The following is a 19,050-nucleotide window of genomic DNA, read 5'->3' as shown; positions in this document are numbered from 1 at the left end:
TCAAGGAACGTCTACTTTGTAATTATCCACAAACAAACCACTGATGTAGCCTGATCAGCCATAGCAATACAAATGAATTACACTTCTTTATTGTACAATGCAACCACAGCTTTATTTATTTAAGGTGATTGGTTTGAACAGGAGAGTTAGTGGACTGGTGTACACTTATATTAAGAAGGACCTTTCCTGGGGGAAAACTTTAGTAGGCTAACTGGACAACATTACATTTAAGTTGAATAGCCCTGACATGTTTCCCCTCTCACACTCACACTCACACACACACACACACACACACACACACACACACACACAGACGGACAGGAAGCACGGGCGAGAATTATGTCGGCGGTATAAAAAACATCTCACAGCTGAGATCCCGCATCTTTCCCTTTAAATGAGCGCAGTGATGAGTCGCTGGGTAAGAACGGCCGTGTGCTCCTGATCGGGAGACCCACTGGCTATTCATTATGTGTCTTTCTGTCCTGGTTTTAATCTGATGAGACGGTAGAAGAAGATTTGTATCGCTACTAATGGGATTCACCTTGATTTGACCCTGAGGAGGAGGTCCTTAATGCAGGAATGCATATGGAGCTGAAATGTGAAAATGCTCAATTTCAAGGACGCACTCCTTTTTTTTTTCTCCGACTAATGATTTATGTTGAGAAATAGGATTACGAAGCCATCGGGTCAAATCCCACGTCGTGTGAGACTCGTGCCATTTTTGCAGTTGAAGACAAGCGGGAGGAATTATAATGGTATATGATGATTAGACTCCGGGGTTTGGTTATTTGCGACGCGCGGCGTAGGTTTGCAGTAACGATGTGATCAGATTGGGATCCCTGGTTTCTCGCTGCGCTGCCTCCCAACAGAGTCGCTCACAATGCCGAGGGCTCTGCGGAGACTGGTCCATCTGGTGCTGTTCTGTCCTCTGTCCAAAGGTCTGCAGGTATGTGTGGACAGCATGATGCCGGTCTGCTTTTTTTTGGGGTTGCTATTAACAGCAAATTACCCACATGCATGTCAAACTACCAGGGCAATATATTCTGCGTCCAGTGCACATGCACATCACACAATGTCGTGAAAAAATGCAAAGAAGGGAATCAGAGGGTGCAGACCAACACATCATCTTTGTTTTATTCTAACATCAAGTGGCCAGCATCCATTTAGCCTGCACGGAAACTGGAATCCGATTGCCTGGATGTGTGTGGGGGCCTATGCATAATGGCCAATAAAGCTGATTCTGAATCTTGTTGTGCAGGCCTCAGCCCAGGCTACATGTATTGAGATAGGCTACTAAACACAAGTAAAGCCTACTTGTACTTTTTTTGCAGCACGTGTGCTTTTACTTCTCTAAGTACATTGTGTTGTACTTTAACGTATGTGGGATTTTGAAATGAGGGCTTTGACTTGTAATATAGTCTTTCTTATATTGATGCTACTTTTACTGGAGGACCTGAACATGTATGTCACCCCTGCATATCAGAGATGTTGGTTTTATCCTGAGGTCAAGTGACCAGCTGTTCTTTCATTCATTGTGGTGTAAACCTGTTTTTATGATCAGTTGTCATGTCTTCTCAGGTTAACTGTGTTTCTCTTCTCCTTCCAATCCATCCTTTCCTCCCTTTCTCCTCCCTCCACAGAGTCGTCTCCCAGCCATTAAGGTGAAGTACCTTCTCCTGGCATGGCTGGGCATCCTCATTGCCAGCTGGGTCATCTACATGCAGTATGCCTCATACTCTGAACTCTGCCGCGGGCATGTCTGCCATATGGTCATTGTAAGTTTAATCTCTCAATGCAGTGACAGCCACTGTTCATAACTTCATCAGTGTGATGGTGGTCCGGATGCTACGGGGAAGCAACACACACACACTCACATTTTGCTGCACAAAGCAGTACAGATATGATGTTTGTAAAATGTTGTTGTAGATGCAGCGGCAGATAAACGTTTTCCAACAGATTCAAGATGGGGTAACGCTATGAAAGCACACGTACAAATCAATAGAGATTGGATTTGTTTTTAGACAAGAAAAAGAAGATGCAAGGCTCTGTTTCATGAGTTACTGGGTGGAAAATGAACTGCAGATAGTTGTAAGGCAGAAACAGAAGAATACAGGCTACAATAATGCCGCAGTGAACCGCTTAGACTCCTAAATGAACGCGCAAGTACTCAAAACAAGGGGAAATATGGCAGGACAAATGGATGGGAGGTCTTTTGAGGAAGAGGAGGGACAGTTGGGCCTCCTCCGTCATACATGGCCTTTGAAGCTAAGCAAAGTTACAGCCTATAGCTAAACTCCTCTCCTGCTGTGCCCAGCTGTTTTCTGAGCTTTCCGGCCGTCGAGAACAGAACAGGCGCTGACATTCGATGAGACACCGCGGAACACGATGGCGATTAAGTGGATAACTGCTCGAGAGGAATTGATGCGCGATGAAAGATCAATGATGTAACCTCATCATAACAACTAATCAGATCTTCACAACAGTTTCTGTGCCTCAGTTTTGACATTGTTAAATAATGGAGAAAATGTAATAAATAAAGGCTAATGTGATTACACGGAAACGTTTCGTGTCGCCCGGATAAGTGCTGATGGGAACACAATGGGATTTGATTTGCTTGTGGCTGCTTTGTATTTTGGTGACGTGTCATTAACACGAGCGCTCTGAACAGGGAGGAGAGTGTGAGAGGGTGTCGGCAGAAATAACCTGCTGTAAGCCGACATTTGTTTTTACACGTTAGATTGTGCACTTTAGAGGTGTTGGTAGAAAGATGTTGTCATCTTAAGGCGGAGCCAGACTAGCTGTTTCCCCCTTCCTATTCACCATACAGCACAGACATGAGACTGGTATTGATCTTCTGTAACCAGGATGGCACTTTGAGAGACATTTTCCAACACTGTGGTCAACAGGAGTATAGTCAATTAATTCCTTTGTTGGACTGATTCAGAAACTGTGCCTTCAAACGATCCGTCAGTGTGTCTGTACAGTTGTGATGCAACAACTAAACAATATATCGACCATTTCACAGTCTCTCTAAATGTGTCCCACTTTATTTCCTGTTGCATGTGCATGTCAATGAAATCCTCTTTTTAAACATTAAAGCATATAAACATGTTCTAGTAGAAACTCAGAATGCAAGTATGAATCTGAAAAGGAGCACGATATGTCTCCTTTAATAGACTTATACCTAATACAGAATTTGAATTTTAAGCACTCACGAATCTAGCGCCGACCCAACTATTTCCTGTGTTTTATGTAGTGAACTTTCTGTTTCCTTTTGCAGTGTGATCACTACAGAAGGGGCATAATATCAGGCTCGTCCTGCAAGGCGTTGTGCGATCAGAGAACTCTGACTCTGCAGCACTGCAGGTCCACTTCCTCTACACACCAGGTGACATAAACACACACTGTCGACACACCCACAGAATAAGTAAAACACTTACAAACCAGGCACACTTTGTATGCAAACACAACTGAAGCATTCACAAAAGTAACAGAAAAATATGACATCAAATTACAGACATAATTCTTTCGTCTCTTATTTATTTTACTGGCAGGTGTACGGCGGACTGTGGAAGGAGAGAGCCGTTGTGATCAAGTGTGGGATTGAGGATCCGGAGAAGATTGACGGGGCTCCGGACTCTGTGCTGCGGCGGGAGATGAGCTTATTTGACAAACCCACTCGTGGAACCTCAATGGACGAATTCAAAGAAATGCTGCACAGTTTCCTCAAGGTCTTTTTTTTCAGCAATTACACATTTTAATATAATAATAATATATGTCACCACATAATACCTCCTTTTTGCAGGCTAACCTTGGTGAGCAGCCCTCTCTGAGCACCTTGGTGGACAGGGTCATTACCCTTGCTGACGTCAACCAGGATGGCAAAGTGTCTCTAGCAGAGGCCAAGTCTATCTGGGCTCTTCTCCAGATCAACGAGTTCCTTCTGATGGTGGCGCTGCAGGAGAAGGAGCACACCCCCAAGCTGCTAGGCTTCTGTGGAGACTTGTACGTGACGGAACACGTGGGCCACAGCTCCCTCTACAGGCTCGAGGTGCCTCATTACCTGGAGGCTCTGGTCCCGGAGGCCCTGAGCTCCAGCCTGAACCACTGGCTCGCACCGGCCTGGCCCCGAAGGGCTCGCATCACCATCGGCCTGCTGGAGTTTGTGGAGGAGGTCTTCCACGGGTCCTACGGCAGCTTCCTAATATGCGACGCCAGTCCTCGCCACGTGGGCTACAATGCAAAGTATGACTGCAAAATGGCCAACCTGCGCAGTGTGGCATCTGAGACAGTTGTGCGGGGACATCTGAGAGGTCGGCGGTGTGAGACCAACGCGGACTGCACCTTCGGCCGGGACTGCACGGCCACCTGTGATCGACTGGTGAAGCAGTGTAACACGGAGGTTGTGCAGCCCAATCTGGCAAAGGTGTGTGTGCTTTTGCAGGACTTTCTGCTCTTTGGGGCACCTTCAGACCTCCGTGGGGATCTGGAGAAGCAGCTGCGCACCTGTGTGACACTCAGCGGTCTGGCAAGCCAGATGGAGGTGCACCACTCACTAGTCCTTAACAACCTCAAGACGTTACTGTGGAAGAAAATTTCAAACACACAGTACTCTTGAAAACCGGTTGAGATTATCCGAACCTGTACATCTACAGAATGAGTGAACTATGACATGGACACAAAGCTTTGCCAAATGTTTTAGAGGCTGGTGATTATTGGTGTATTTTTGAACTCTACATTGACTGTGAATAACAGGAAACTGTGAAATACTGATTATACAATATGAAACAGCTGAAGAACAAGACTTTTATTTTTTGTCTTTTGTTTTCTAATGCGTTATTTTGAGAAGCACATTTATCTGTTTGGACATAATGTTCTCAGGGCACTGCCTATAACTTTACCTGTAAAATAATCTGAGTCATTTTAGTTTTTAAACTCTTGTCTTTCCCTATTGAGGCAGAATGTCAAATTTGACACGGTGCGATTTTTGTACAACTGTAAATATTGGTGGAGTTTTCTTGTTCCGTGTGTAAATGAATCTCCATGTAAGACACAAATAACGGATAGAGTAATGTGTGTATACGGTAGCACCGAAATATCCCTCCTGGTATTGATCTGATATCATTAATGTATTCAAATCGACCCGCACAGAGTTGTAAATGATCAGATGTTAAACTTGAATTAACTTTTAAACCATAAATAAACGTTAGTTGGTCTAAACAATTGATTTTGAACTTTTTAAAGGTTTGCGCTAGACTCCTGAAATGTTGTGTGTATTACTAGCACTCCATAGCACCTCTGTTTCAAGTTTGGTGGTTGTAGCTTGTTCCTTTGGTATAGCGGTCATAGACTCCCAATGCTTTGGGCTGTGGGCGTGGCCAAGCACAGAATAAGGGTTAGGGTGATAGGAAGGTCCTAGAGCCTTGGGAGTGGGCTCTACCCCCACTAAAGCGGTCATTGCGGTTCGATTGGTATCAGTCCCGGGTGTCTAGCCTATTAAATATCTGTGACATTGTCATGATTAGCATATGAATTCTTGATTTGCGGCCTGTTTTGTGCGGCCAGAGACCTTGACCACCAAATACTAATCAGTTCATTATCGAGTACAAATGGATGTGAAGTTCCCTCCGGGTGTCCCGAGACATATCTTTCATAGGAACCGTACGGACGGACAGACAGACCGGAAACACAACGCCTCAGGCCAAGGCTGTCACCGGCATGGAGGTATAAAACAAATGAAATGAGAACCAGAAGACGACCGTGTCACAGAAACTAGATTCATTAAAGTGTAAGATACACGGAAGCTCAGTCTCAACACAAGACAACATGTCAGCCCTGAACACGAGCATCACATTTATTCTTCCAAATGCAGAGGCATGATGAAATGGAGCAGCAGACGATTTGTACTTTTTTTAATGTCTCTTATTTAACAATATATCATGTCACGAGTTTGGCGTGGCCGGTGCCGACAGGCCGTGCAGCAGCTCCAGCCGCCTCCTCTTATCCTTGGCGCGGTTGATGGTCATCTTGAATAAGCGACAGTACGTCTCCACAGCAGCCGGAGTGTCGTCGTTCCCGGGCACCGGGTAGGTCACCAGGCTGGGGTTGCAGTTCGAGTCCACCACGCCGACCGTGGGGATGTTCATCTTGGCCGCGTCTCTGATCCCTACGTGCGGCTGGAACACATTGTTGAGCGTGGAGAGGAAGATGATGAGGTCCGGTAAGCGGACTCCCGTGCCGTACTGGATGGGGGCGTTGGTGAGGAGGCCGCCCTGCCAGTACCGCGTGTGGGCGTACTCTCCGCAACTCTCAGCGGCGCTCTCCACCAGGTGGACGAACTGACGCTGGCGGGAGACGAACAGTATGACGCCGCCGCGGTACGCGACGTGGGCGGTGAAGTTCAGGGCTTGCTGGAGGTGCTCCACGGTCTGGTCGAGGTCAATTATATCTTGGTCCAAACGGCAGCCATAGAGGTACGGCTCCATAAGCCTAGGAAAAAAAAAGAGAATTCGATTTAGGTTTAAAAATAGAGAGGTCACTGCAGCCAACTGTGCTTCCATTTTCAGGGTCACAGCTCTCCCTCGAGTTTAATATTGACTGATTGATTTGTCTGCGGTCAACTCTATCGAACCATTTTCTGTTCGGCTTTGTTTCTCTGATGTGGTTCCACACAGAGCTAGTATTAATACCAACTCAAGATGTATTCTATGTGCTTTAATGGAAGAGAACCAATCATATCAGATACTACCTTAGTGTATAACAGACTTTTTGACTCTGCTATGAATCCCACCACTGTCTCTTTATCAGCACACCTCACATAACTTTATAATTAATCTCCAAATGCTCGTGTAGAAGTTCTAATTTTATTCCATTAATACTTTATCTACCTCCTATTATTTATTTATGTCCTGGTACTGCAGCAACAACCGCATTTCCTTTTAGTTTAGCGGCGACATTTTGGATCGTAAACAAAAAAATAAATAAAATGTTAACACTGGTTACACATTAAAACAGCACAGTTGTCATAAATGTACTGTAATGGGGACATTATGTAGCCCGATATTAACACTGTTTCTAGTGTCTCTGTCTGGCAGACTGGAATTACTCACAGCTTTACTGCTCTGCATTGCGTCAGGTAATTGATTTCATTTAAAATCAATGTGTTGGAGCACAGAATCAAAACAGAAGGTCACGTCCAAACAATTACAGACTGCTGTGTGTGTTATCGGGTAGATCTTCATTTCCTTCACTAGAGCCGAAACTATTTGTTGACTTATTGATTAGTTGTGCAACAGAATATTAACCAGCAACAAATGCCACACTTTATTGGTGGATTTGCTGCTTTACATAAGTTTTTATGCGATAGTAAATTGTGTTGTAACTGTTATGTTGTACATTCTGTACACACTTCTGTCCATCCTGGTAGAGGATCCCTCCTCTGTTGCTCTCCCACAGGTCTCTCCCTCTTTTCTCCCTGTTAAAGGGTTTTTTTGGGAGAGTTCTTCCTGTTCCGTTGCGAGGGTCCCGGGACAGAGGATGTGTGTACAGATTGTAAAGCCCCCTGAGGCACATTTGTGATTTTGGGCGATACAAAAATAAATTGACTTGAATTGAATATCTTTGGGTTTTGGACTGCTGGTCGGACAAAACGAGTTCTTTATAGATAGATTTATAGATGGAAGCCTAAGAGCAAAACATGACTGGAATTGTTATGCATATGAGAAATAAAGAACTTGAAAACACACTTTCAGAAATGTTGATATAAAAATATATATTCTTTCAGTATTTTTTTACATTTTAGAGACTAAAACAAGAATCTATTATTTGAGAAAAGATTTCTCGATAATGAAAATAACCTTTTCTTGCAGCCATGTCCCTCAAATGGAACGAATCAATGGAATTGCTTCAACATCATGCATTTTGAATTGGAGTATAAATGTACACCGACCTGTGTCTGCAACCTTTCTTATGGCCGAGATGCACTCGGGCGTCGAACAGGTCTTTCAACGAGAAGAGCTCCGACACACGGAAGAAGTCCGGCTTCTCCAGTGGCTGGCTTATCACTTTGTCTGTGTGTAGGGAGACGCAACATTACTAAAAGTCTGGTTTAAAAACAACATGACACACGCCTGCTTGTTGTGAGCTCACCTGAAACATCGTCAGCTTTGACTTGGGTCGGTTTGATGGATGCTGCAGTGGCGTACTGGTGTCCAGCACACGGGTACACACCAGAGGGTCGTAGTCCCCAAAGCCCTGAACATGAGACACAAAGTGGCAGCAGTCAAGACATCGGACATTAACTTGTAACAAGCGAGTCAGTAACTGCTAGCTGCTAGCTACACACGTTAGCTGTCAAATATATTGCTAACCGAACTGTCAGGATTATAAGCATCAACCAGAACAATACCACAACTGAATCTAGAGATATAATACTGTGTGACATTCGGACAATTAGAAATACTTATGTGCAGATACCTTTCGTTAGCGCCCGGGCAGCCATGCTTGCTTCAGGAGCACCACAGAAGGTCAGCTCACTGCGACTGCGCGTGTGTAGTTCAGGGACTGCCGTAAAGTTGTGGTTCTGTCGTGACAGTTTGGCATAATAGACTACAATACCCATGACGCCAGATCATTATTTTTTAACTTCACAACTTTATTGAAAAACAAATACACAACACTCTCGTGTTATTTAGTTATATAGATACTCCTGATATGGAACAAGTGTTTGAAACGAATGACACTTAACAAAAATGAATGCTGTAACATGAGAATATAAGAATTCACCGCATCTGTACCAGGACAACCCAATGATATTTATAAAACAGCAACTAACTAATACCCGTCCACCAGTGAACTCTAATTATTCAGTAGCAGCATGAAAAATGTAAAGAATAAATGCCCTTCATTTGCTACATTAACAAGTGAACTTTTATTTAGCGTTACGTATTTTAAAGAATGTCTTTAATATTGAACCTGCAACATTACAAACTGGGCGAAATGTTCTTTTTTCAAAATCCAACCCAAAATGCTAAAAGCAAATCCAACACCACTAGCCTGCAACATCAAATCCAAAGGGAAACCTGACATAAACATACACTCTTGAAGTGCAAAATTATTATTTTACATTAAATACTCAACAACCCACATACTGTAATATCAAACACTATCAAATGCAGTATTAAGTTTTATTCCGTTATGCTGTGGTGGCTGGGTGCTTCATTTTTCCCTGAAAAAAAGATGAAGAACTTGGATGAGGGATTTTATACGACTGTGATCACTCAACGTGGAGACCAACCACGCACACATACCTGTTCACTGGAATGAACTGAAGCTTTCTTTTGACACGTTGCAGAGCCTTTCTCTTCACTGGAGCTCTACCGTGAGAAGGAAGCGCCTGCAAGTATTGTGTAGTACAGGTTTCACACTCTCTGGAAATGGACAACTTTTTACAAACAGCCAGATGGCGAGGAACAGAACAAGTTCCTTGCCATTGGTGGAGCTGAAGAGGTTTCTACTGAATATCTAGTTTCACCATAAAGGGATACAAATAATGGAGCAGAGTAAACTGCACCAGAAACTCGTCTCTAGTTGTACCTTCTTGCATTTCGCAGCCTGGTAACTCCTGGTGAACATCCTGCTTCTGTCCTCTGTGGTAAGAGCTATGCAAGGTCTGAAGATGATGCCAGGGTCAATGGCACTGGACAAAGACCTGGGCAAGGCAAAGCAGGACACACATCAGAGCGGTGACTTAGTGCTCTACTAACTCATCCCAAAGTCCGTCTTAAAGCCAGTGAACGCAGCTTGTAAATGAAAAACGGGAGGTGTTCCATCAGCCGGGAGCGTTACTGCGATCCCATTAGCATTCTTATTATACATCATTAATGAGGATGAGGGAGACCCATTGTCTCTTGGATTCCACTCTTTATTACACAGATGCACTTAAAAGACACAGCAAAAGTTTTTTGTTTTTTTCTGAAAGAGTAAAAGAAAAAAGAAACACTTCTTACAAAATATTTACAAAACCTGGCAATGCACAGCATGTTTGGTAACTTTTTTTTTTTGATAAACAAAAAATAAATAGCTTTTTTTTCACATAGGAAATTCAAGAAAACTTCAACATGACAGAGAAATGAACACACTAAATATCAAGCGTATCGAGACAGAGAGGAGTAACTATGTGGTTTCTGTGGAATCTAGAGCACTCGAGTTATAGAAGTAATAAGTCCAAGATTGTTGTGGTGGCTTTCGTCAACAACGGAGCTTTAACTTCCCATCTGCGAGTTTAAACCAAGAGCACTGTGTTTGAAAAACAAATGTTGGGAAGAATGATACGATATCTCCACGGTAGTCTAGAAAGGATATGTTCCCGTACCGAATGGTGTTCTGAAGCTGCTCTAAAAATGATGCCTTTTCAGGGTCGAGGGTATAATCCGTTTGAAAAGTGTACCACGCCTTTTCTCTTTATGTGAAGAAGTTAGAAAGGACTCCCTCAACCTGTTGTTTTCTGGAACTATCATCATGAGAGGAACTCAGATGTAGAGCTTTAGCAGTGTGGGGGCAATGACATAAAGACATAGGTTAGGGTGGGAAGTGAAGAGACATGTTTTAATACATGGCAGAAGCCAGGTAAAGTCATGGTAATATGTATTATGCTAGATGAGTTAGCATCTGACTGGTCTTTTTTTAAAATTATAAATCCAACTAATAAGCATTTAGGAGAATCGGCATAGATTTTGATATGTGTAATTGCAAGTTATGTAAAATGTAATTAGAACATTTTAGCCATATTGCTGCATTCTGCGAGCATTTAGATTCGATGTACACCAGGACATGAGAGGATCTAAATCATATACTATACATTTGGTTTTCTGGCTTTTATTCAGATAGCCCTAATGAAGGCAGTTATGGACACATTTAACAACAACAACTTTTTAACCTTTGCACATAAAGAACCTACATATCACAGGTAAATTAGGTAAGATATGTCATAACACCATGTATGTTTCTGATAAATATTGCTAATTTGTGTTGATAAATTCAAGCAATACATCGAAATTTTGAGCATTTGGTTTGAACCTTGAATCTTTATTTTGTCATATTGAGGTTATTTCTCGTGGTCACTTCTTTTTTACATAAAATCTGAAAGATATTTAAGACGATATCGTTTTCTGCAAATAAATATTCTGCATGTTGATGGTGGTACTACTCATGCAGTCTGCCTCTTGTGTCGCTGTATTGCTTTTCAAAGGTTTGATGGTGATATAAATGAACCTTTAGAGCACAAAACTGTTGTCATGGTGGTGCTATTGTGTTACATTGCCGTATAAATGTACAAACACATTAAAAAAATGCCTGTTTTATCGTATAAACAAACATTCCCTTCCAGCCTATAAATGAATGAGCTTGATCATAACCTACATTATATATATCAGCAATCAAGAAATTAACTCGTAGAAAATTGGCTTATGATGCTATGGGACACAGAGGCCAAAGAAAATACTTACAATGTGGGAAAGCCCTGCTTCTTCTCTGGATTTCTGCTGCTGCCTGACTCACAATCTGCCTCATCTATAAACTCTTCCTGTGATCTTTCTAGATGCACTCGTTTATCGTCTATCTTCACGCTCTCGTCTTCTCTTTTTATCTCACTTAGCAAGTCTGCTTTCTCCTTTCCCTCGCTCCTTTCCCTGCTCCGAACCTGGACATGGTTGGTCCTATTAGACTCCAGTTCGACAAACACACTCTTGTCCTTAGACATGTGCACCATACTCTCCGTCTCTCCTTCTATAGGGCACTGGGATCTGTGGCCGGGCGCAGGGCTCCGTGCAAAGGGCGTCCTTGGATGCTGCCTGGCCGTAGACAAATGATTCAAAACAGGGGACCTGAACTTGGTATTCACATTTGTCTCTGTAGAGCATGGGAAAGGTGCTCTGCTGGTTCTTGCGGAGGACCAAAAAGGGACTGCAGTCTGTGATTTGTGCCCCCCGCTGTGATATGAACTTCCTGATGCAGTCTCGCTGATTTTAGATGAAGTGATATGGAACGCAGTTCGACTGGTAGTCCTAGGGTCAGTCGCTGGGAGTCCAAGGCTCTGGCGCCACTTGATCGACTCCGCAATGTTCGAACTCACACCGGGCCGAACCCTCTCGATCTGTGGGGTGACATCCTGGCCGTCCCCTCTCCCAGAGAGAGGCCGCCATTGCTCGGTTCTAGCGGCTCCCGCCCCGTCCGCTGGTTCCAAAAGGATGGGGCTGCAGGACTGGACCGATGGCAGGCGTGACTGTGCAACATCAGCGGAGACGTCCGCCGGTGGCGAACTTTGCGGCGTTGGAAGAGGACGACTCCTCAGAGGAGATTGTCCAGAGAGAGGACTGATGATTGGAATCTCAGCCAGCTGATTTTCCTGTTTGATGTCTTCACCTCGAAGTGTTGTACAAACCTCGACAGTACCATTCCTCGATACATCTCCATCTTTACTTTTCTCTGCGGTGGAGACTTTGGCCTTTTCAGCAAGAAACCTTTGGATCTCTAGCTCAATGCCATCGTCGCTGTCTACTGAACTGCTGTCTTCCTTTACCTCACGAGTAGTCTGAGTATTGTGCGGCAACGGGGTGTCTTGACCCCCAAATGCTGGTTCACCGTCATATATATCATCGTGCTCTTGACTCTTATTAGGAAGTGTATGTTGTGAAACGCTCTGTTTACTCAGTCCAGCCTTGTCTTTCATGTCATTCTTACTCTTTTCTAGGTTTTTCAAAAGACTGCGCTTGGAAAAAGGATCAGGTTTCAACTTTTTGGTCTCAAAAGCATTTCCAAGCTGTGGTTCTTCATCGTTGGGGCACAGCCTTGGTTTCCGCTTCAAGTCTCTTGTCTTTTTATTTGACTTCTTTTTTGTCTTGAGCAGGTCTTTAATAGCGCTGTCTAGGTCCTCATCGCTGTCAAGTGAGCTGCTTTTGTCTCCACTCTGCTCCGTCTTACATAATCCAGCCATTGGGTGTGTTTGACTTCTCTGGGATTTTTGCCCATGCACAGGTGAAGGTCTCGGGGACGTTTCTTTGACGTTGTTATCTGTCCCTGACGTGATGGAAATGCTACAGCTTCCCTCTTTCTGTTTTCTTCTCTGTGTCAAAGACAATCTTGAAGGTTTCTTTTGGGTTGCAACTTTCACTTTCTCCGGTTGATTTCTACGCTGAGGCTCTTGAGTCGCAGCAGCGGGCAGCTGTTTGTGCATTTGGGCCTTCTGCTCAAGAAATGTCCTGATTTCTTGCTCTATCCCATCTTCACTATCAATGGAAGTGCCATCGCTGTCTTCATCTGGGCAGTTGTCAGGGGGTGACGATTGCAAGGAAGATTCGGTAGGAGTGCTACTGCTGAGGCCAACACTGGGATGGAAGGCCTCGGGCATGACAGTTTTTGAAATGTCCAGTATTGCCTCAGCACACATGAGCTCCACAGTTGTATTAACCTTTGGAGGGGCAGGGCTAGGTTGCTCCTTAAAACCATCTTCTTGAAACAAAAGCAATCCATTTCCTTTACCATTCGAGCGCTCTAAAAGTGTACTCTTGGGTATGAAAACAGGAGGAGGAGGAAGTTGAACAGATTTGGCTTCTTTCTCTGCTCTGGTCCTTTTCTTTCTCAGTCTGTGTTTCTTCATGTTTTCCGTGCTTGTACTTCCAACAGCATGCATCAATGACTTGGTAAAGGGTTTCTGCTCGTGTAAGAATGGCTTCAGGACACTCTTCTCCCTGAGTTGCTCAAGCTGGTAGGAACGAATAGCTTCCTCAATCCCATCATCACTGGTGGAGTCAGACTCTTCTCTGAATGCAGGCGGAGAGAAAGTTTCCGTTTTGTTCTGCTGCTCTTTTTTCTCCAGCTGGTATCTTTGAATGGCTTCCTCAATGCCGTCGTCACTACTGGAGTCATTTGACACTTCGTCTACCTTAAGTGTGACCGGGCACTTTACTTTGTCGAAAAGGCCGATTGTTTTAGAGAGCCGCTTTGTCTGCTCTTTGGGCAAGACTAGACTTGTATTAGTTGTACTTGAATCCAATTTCTCAACTACGTTGTCATTTAGGAGGTCCCTGTTTTTGATATACTTTTTTATAGGTATAACAGCTGGTGCTGTGGAAGTCTCAGCTTCCATACTTTTTGGAAACTGGCTACTGGCAATCAAAAAGGTATTGCTGTCAGAGATCTGGTTGGAATCCTCAGGAACAGGAGGGCTTGTCCTGGGAATCTTGGATGATTGGAGAAAGGCTAAGCATGGTTCCGCCTTGCGTTTGTGATCATCCTTTTCCTTCAGGTATTCCAGTATAGCCTCCTCAATTCCTCTGTCCACAGAAGCATCGCTGTCAGAGTCACTGCTCTCATGGTTGATTGGGGAGGTAACATCTGCCTGTTGGTTTTCGGTGGAACCTGTAGTTTTGGACTTTTGGCCCACATAAGAACCCATTGCAACCTTGCAGAGTTGGGGATGACCGTCGTGTCCTGGTGGCACATTTTCCTCGATCTCGTCGCCCATCTCGAGTGAGGACTGGGTGCTCCTAAGGCTCTCTATGATCATCTGGACCTTATCTGAGATAGGTGTGCCTCTGGTGGACAGCTCGGTGTCAGAGTCATTGAAGCAGATTGGAAGGCTATAGCCTCCAGGTGGGCCACATGTTCTCCATTTTGTGGGCGTCGCTGCGACAGGAGGTACATTCATCAAGTACATTCTAATGAAGTGAGGTGAGGTCCTCGACCATTGGAGTGCAGCTGCCTCCGATCACACTCACATTGTTCAATCTGAGAAGAAAACAGAAACAGAGAATCAGTGACAGGCAAGTCCCACGACCAATGTGTGGGAATCATGTATCAAACTATTCGGATGACAAAACATTATTATTCACTGTGTCCACATGTCGGATCCTTTTGTAAGAGCTGTGAATTAAGTCGGTTATGCCACTGGAGTATTGTAAACTGAGCCAACAAAAGTAAAGTGTCTAAGACATCCAGATTTCCATTTTGTCAAATTGTTGACAGAAATCTTCAATTGATTTATGTTTCAAGAGATTTTTAGCGACATTTCAGGGAGCTGACAACTACTACTCACAACCACCAACACACATTTAGAGGAAATACGCTGCAGTTTACACTTACAGTCACTGATTACTTGTAAAATGTCAGAAAAAAAATGCCCATATGATAACTTCAAGTTATAGTACTTTATATGCAAGTATATATAAGTAAACTTATGAATATAGTCAGCTTCCACTAAACCTATGACTATCCGTTGATTTAATTTCCTCTCCTTTACTTACCCTATCAGAGTAGACAACACTGATGGAGACACCCACTCACAATACATATCCACAGCTACATATCCTGAATATGCAGCAGAATCAGCAGCTTAAGTGCTCTGCTGCCATCCTGTGGAGGAACTCGATGTGACCATTCTGCAGTACTTTATTGAAGGCTGCACGTTGTTATCATGTTAAATGCAATGGTGCTGCATGGTTCTGGGAGATCTGACTTAGTGCGTATTTGTGTGTTATTTGAGGAATATTTGGGAGACTAGAGATGGCTGTGTGTACAGTATGTACGATGTCTGCAGCTTCCTCACAGTTTAAGCCTTCAAGTGGCTGGCTTTAGTCAGTCTCTTAGTCCTGTTTCGGTCCCTTGATCAAAAAGCTCACGTAATTGCTAAGTCAGTAACTGTAGGCTAAGTCAAGTGCATAAAAGTAATTTCTCACCGAAATGGAACAGGATCAAGACTAGGAATCTAATAAAAGTGAAAGGACTGTGAAATCGCTGAAGAACGTGTTCAGGTACATTCTGTCCCACTGAGGGAAAGAATGGACTCCATCATCACGGCTCTGATATAACCTCAGGTCTTTCAGCAATTGTCCCAATTTGTCCAGTTAGTAATCCAGCCTTGTGGCTGTCCTCAAGCTGTGATTGGAGTGTTAAATGCATTCAATAAAGCACATATAATACAAAAAATAAAACGGTATTCCATTCCTCCCTCATATGTGAGGACTTTGCACACACAATCACAGTATACACTTGGGCGTGGTTTTTCTGTTTTCCTATTTCATGATTTGACTGTGGCAGTAATAGTGAGTGCTTAAAGCAGACTACTCTGGTACAGCTTACTTAATAATCTTGCAGTGACTGAGATTTGCTTTCAAACTCAATTCATATCCAAATAACTAAAAAAATAAAAGGCATTTTACATGCTCTCCTTATGTTAACTTTTAGGTGGCTAAATAAACCACTTTTTCCCTGGGGGCTCCATGGAACCCACCAGAAAGCCCCTATAGATCCCCAGACCTGTGTGTTGATTTGAGAACATCGGATATGAATATGCAATACAGAACAAATATGGAATGGTGTCACTTCATGAGCAGGCTGGGCTGCTGGACTACAGTCACTGGTTGTGAAAAAAAAAGAAAAAGTATTCAAATACTTTATGCAAATATAGCTGCAATATGAAAATTGTGTTAAAGAAAGTATCATCAGCAAACTGTACTTCAACCATAAAAAGTAAAAATACTCGTCCAACCTATATGTGTATATTTTTTGGAACAATCTAACGTATTTCATATCCAAGATGTATATATATATTTTTTTAATCAATCTGCAAAGTAACTGGTAACACCAAACTTAGATAAATACTTAAAGTATCTTAAACTGTAATTCTATGATACTTGACTAAGTGTAATGTAATACTTTCCACCACTGGGGTTAATATATCTTGCTTTTGGACAGATAGGTGGATAGATTTCACGTTGTGTCTTTTAAAACCAGATCTATACTGGTTAAGCAGTTTCTGTTGCGCCCAAATCGAAAACTACGGGTACCTGCCAGGCTCAGACGACATCGGATGTTAATGTCGCACCTGAACCTAATACTACAGCGATACTTGTCCAGAGATGAACGGTGTTAACAGCCGGTGTTAGTACCTCCACGAACAACCATGCTGTCGGACATTAAACCCGTTGAAAAGTCGCCATGCAACAGCCTTTGCTTAGCCTACCTACCCCCAAATGTAACGTAAATCCTCCCTTCCAGGTCCACATGCACCCTGCAGGGGAATGGACAACCCGGCTACAGACAGCAACAGACAATATGTCCAACTCTTAATCATTGTCCCCCTCAGTGATTAAACCCTGATAAACCTGGTATAAAAGTGCGACTAACTGCAGGAAACTAGGAGAGGTCACGAAGAGACGCCCATCTGAAAAAAAAACCGCCGAGAGGCGCATAAACCGAGCTACAAATGTAGCATAACGTAGTCGTATGCCAACTTTGTTTGACATATCATATGTACGAAGAAAGTTTCACCACACATGCCAAAATTAGTGTGTGGCATTTTCTGTATTACATAAGCAAACTGTGTAATTGCGCGTATTTTCCCTCCCCGGACGCTTTCCTGGTCGCATGATTGAAACCCCGGCTGTCCTCGTAACCCTCTAGCGGCACGGACTGCATCGATGCCCGGCGTGCAGCGTTAGGAGACTCCGCAGAGCAACCATGTTTCTCCGTTCCGGCCATGGTTGTCAAAACAAAAAAACCTCGATATTCGGTCGCTAACACCGCTGAACGTCAATAATGTCCGTAAACACTCGTACGTAAAACAATATGGTTACATTTGTGGTGGAAATGGATGAGGTAGTGTGGAGCATCGGGGGGATAACCGTGGCTAGCAGTCGGTGACTTGAAAGACACAGGCGGGCCTCTCGGCTGCTGCAGCCCCGGCATTTTCTCCGGCAAAGAAAGCCTTTGTATTGAGCCACAGCTTACCCTCGGCTATTTTTCCACACCGCTACAGCCACAGAACACAAGTGCACAAGTTTAACTCACCCATATCTGAGACAAAAACCACCTCTACAGAAATAGTGGGTTCATTGCTGCGTTGATATGAGATGTTAGGAAAGCCGTCGTGGAGATATTTCGGTGTCCGTCGCCAGCTCACACACACCGCCTGCAGCCCTCGCCGTCGAGTCCCCCTCCGCTCCGACTGCCGGGCGGGCCAGCAGCTTCCTTATACCCAAAGTCCAACCCTTCGGTCCAGCCAAGCATGGAGCCATTCAAATATGACATCGGCATTTTTTAAATGCACGCTTTACATTTTCATGTTTTACATAAAAAAAACACAACGATGTATGTAAATTAGAAAAGTTAGTGCTGCGTTAATAAATGAAAACAGGTTTTTCCAAGAACAATTAAGTGTCAAATAAACCTTAAAAATACTTGTTTTATAGTATCCCAGAGACAGAACGATTATACAATTAAAGATTGGATAAGTCTTATCATTAGGAAGTTTTATATCCAATATGGGAGTGGTTTGACACAACTCCCAATAACAGATATCAACTATTTTGGAATACAATCCCACTACTACCATTATTCAGTAGTATTTACTTGATAAATGTATATTAAAAGTTTTTTCTTTAATATCTGTATTATACTTCTAAAACAGGCCAGATGTGCCAATGCGTTCCATCCAAACAACTCAACAAAGAGAGTAAATCTAATTTTTTATTTAATTGCAGACATGCAGACATTGAAATATCATTCAAGATCCAGAAAAATAGATCGTGTTGTCATTCAGTTAGGGTTCGGCCCCTGTGACTTAATCTAAATGGATACTGGTGATCTATGCACGGTTTATAAAAGCAGACTATATAGCTTAAACTTAGAGAAAATTTAAGTCACATGTCTGTTAGTCGTTCAAATATATTTAATTAAAAGGCGTATTTAAAAAAAAGTTTCTCTTGTAACTTTGACTTTATGGAATATTAATCCTCAAGAGTTGTGTCTGATAGGACGCATGAGTCAGTCACATAACTCAATGCAACTCTTTTCTGAAGGTTGCTCTACATATTGGGGTTAAGCACCTGTGTGCTGTTGGACATGTCAACTTCTTGCATCTAACATATTGAGACTCATCTCGCTGTCTTTTCTCATTAACCCTGAATGAATGGAAGCTAATACTACAATTTAAAGCACTGCATTGTGTGCAATATCTTAACTTGTAACCCTGTTTATTGGAAAAATATTTTAGAT

General features: G+C 43.2%; 3 protein-coding genes across 4 annotated transcripts; 1 reads left to right on the top strand and 2 right to left on the bottom strand.

Annotated features, from left to right (window-relative positions):
• Nucleotides 1–401: 401 nt before the first annotated feature.
• dipk1b (divergent protein kinase domain 1B) lies at nucleotides 402–5,214 on the top strand. Its single transcript, XM_076085675.1, has 5 exons — nucleotides 402–946; nucleotides 1,641–1,775; nucleotides 3,281–3,388; nucleotides 3,555–3,731; nucleotides 3,806–5,214. Exons 1-5 carry the CDS (start codon nucleotides 881–883, stop codon nucleotides 4,616–4,618), a joined length of 1,299 nt encoding a protein of 432 aa, XP_075941790.1. The 5' UTR covers nucleotides 402–880; the 3' UTR covers nucleotides 4,619–5,214.
• A 549-nt stretch (nucleotides 5,215–5,763) lies between these two features.
• On the bottom strand, nucleotides 5,764–8,561 carry mrps2 (mitochondrial ribosomal protein S2). Its single transcript, XM_076085714.1, has 4 exons — nucleotides 8,476–8,561; nucleotides 8,149–8,253; nucleotides 7,949–8,069; nucleotides 5,764–6,489 (listed from the first exon to the last, which is right to left on the bottom strand). The coding sequence occupies exons 1-4, from the start codon at nucleotides 8,498–8,500 to the stop codon at nucleotides 5,943–5,945; spliced, it is 798 nt and encodes a 265-aa protein (XP_075941829.1). The 5' UTR covers nucleotides 8,501–8,561; the 3' UTR covers nucleotides 5,764–5,942.
• Nucleotides 8,562–8,632: 71 nt separating this feature from the next.
• ppp1r26 (protein phosphatase 1, regulatory subunit 26) lies at nucleotides 8,633–18,030 on the bottom strand. 2 transcript variants are annotated; one of them, XM_076085617.1, is made up of 5 exons: nucleotides 17,845–18,030; nucleotides 11,505–14,784; nucleotides 9,595–9,709; nucleotides 9,309–9,374; nucleotides 8,633–9,226 (listed from the first exon to the last, which is right to left on the bottom strand). In XM_076085617.1, the coding sequence occupies exons 2-5, from the start codon at nucleotides 14,711–14,713 to the stop codon at nucleotides 9,194–9,196; spliced, it is 3,423 nt and encodes a 1,140-aa protein (XP_075941732.1). In that variant the 5' UTR covers nucleotides 14,714–14,784; nucleotides 17,845–18,030; the 3' UTR covers nucleotides 8,633–9,193. The 2 variants fall into 2 exon arrangements, with proteins under 2 accessions (XP_075941732.1, XP_075941752.1); XM_076085637.1 differs by having other exon boundaries at nucleotides 9,309–9,394; nucleotides 17,845–18,029.
• Between the last annotated feature and the right edge of the window lie 1,020 nt (nucleotides 18,031–19,050).

The sequence above is a fragment of the Anarhichas minor genome, unplaced genomic scaffold (genome assembly GCF_050575085.1).
Source record: "Anarhichas minor isolate MPS153535 unplaced genomic scaffold, ASM5057508v1 ptg000002l, whole genome shotgun sequence".
Classification (NCBI taxonomy): domain Eukaryota; kingdom Metazoa; phylum Chordata; class Actinopteri; order Perciformes; family Anarhichadidae; genus Anarhichas; species Anarhichas minor.
This window is presented reverse-complemented; position numbering and strand designations above follow the sequence as displayed.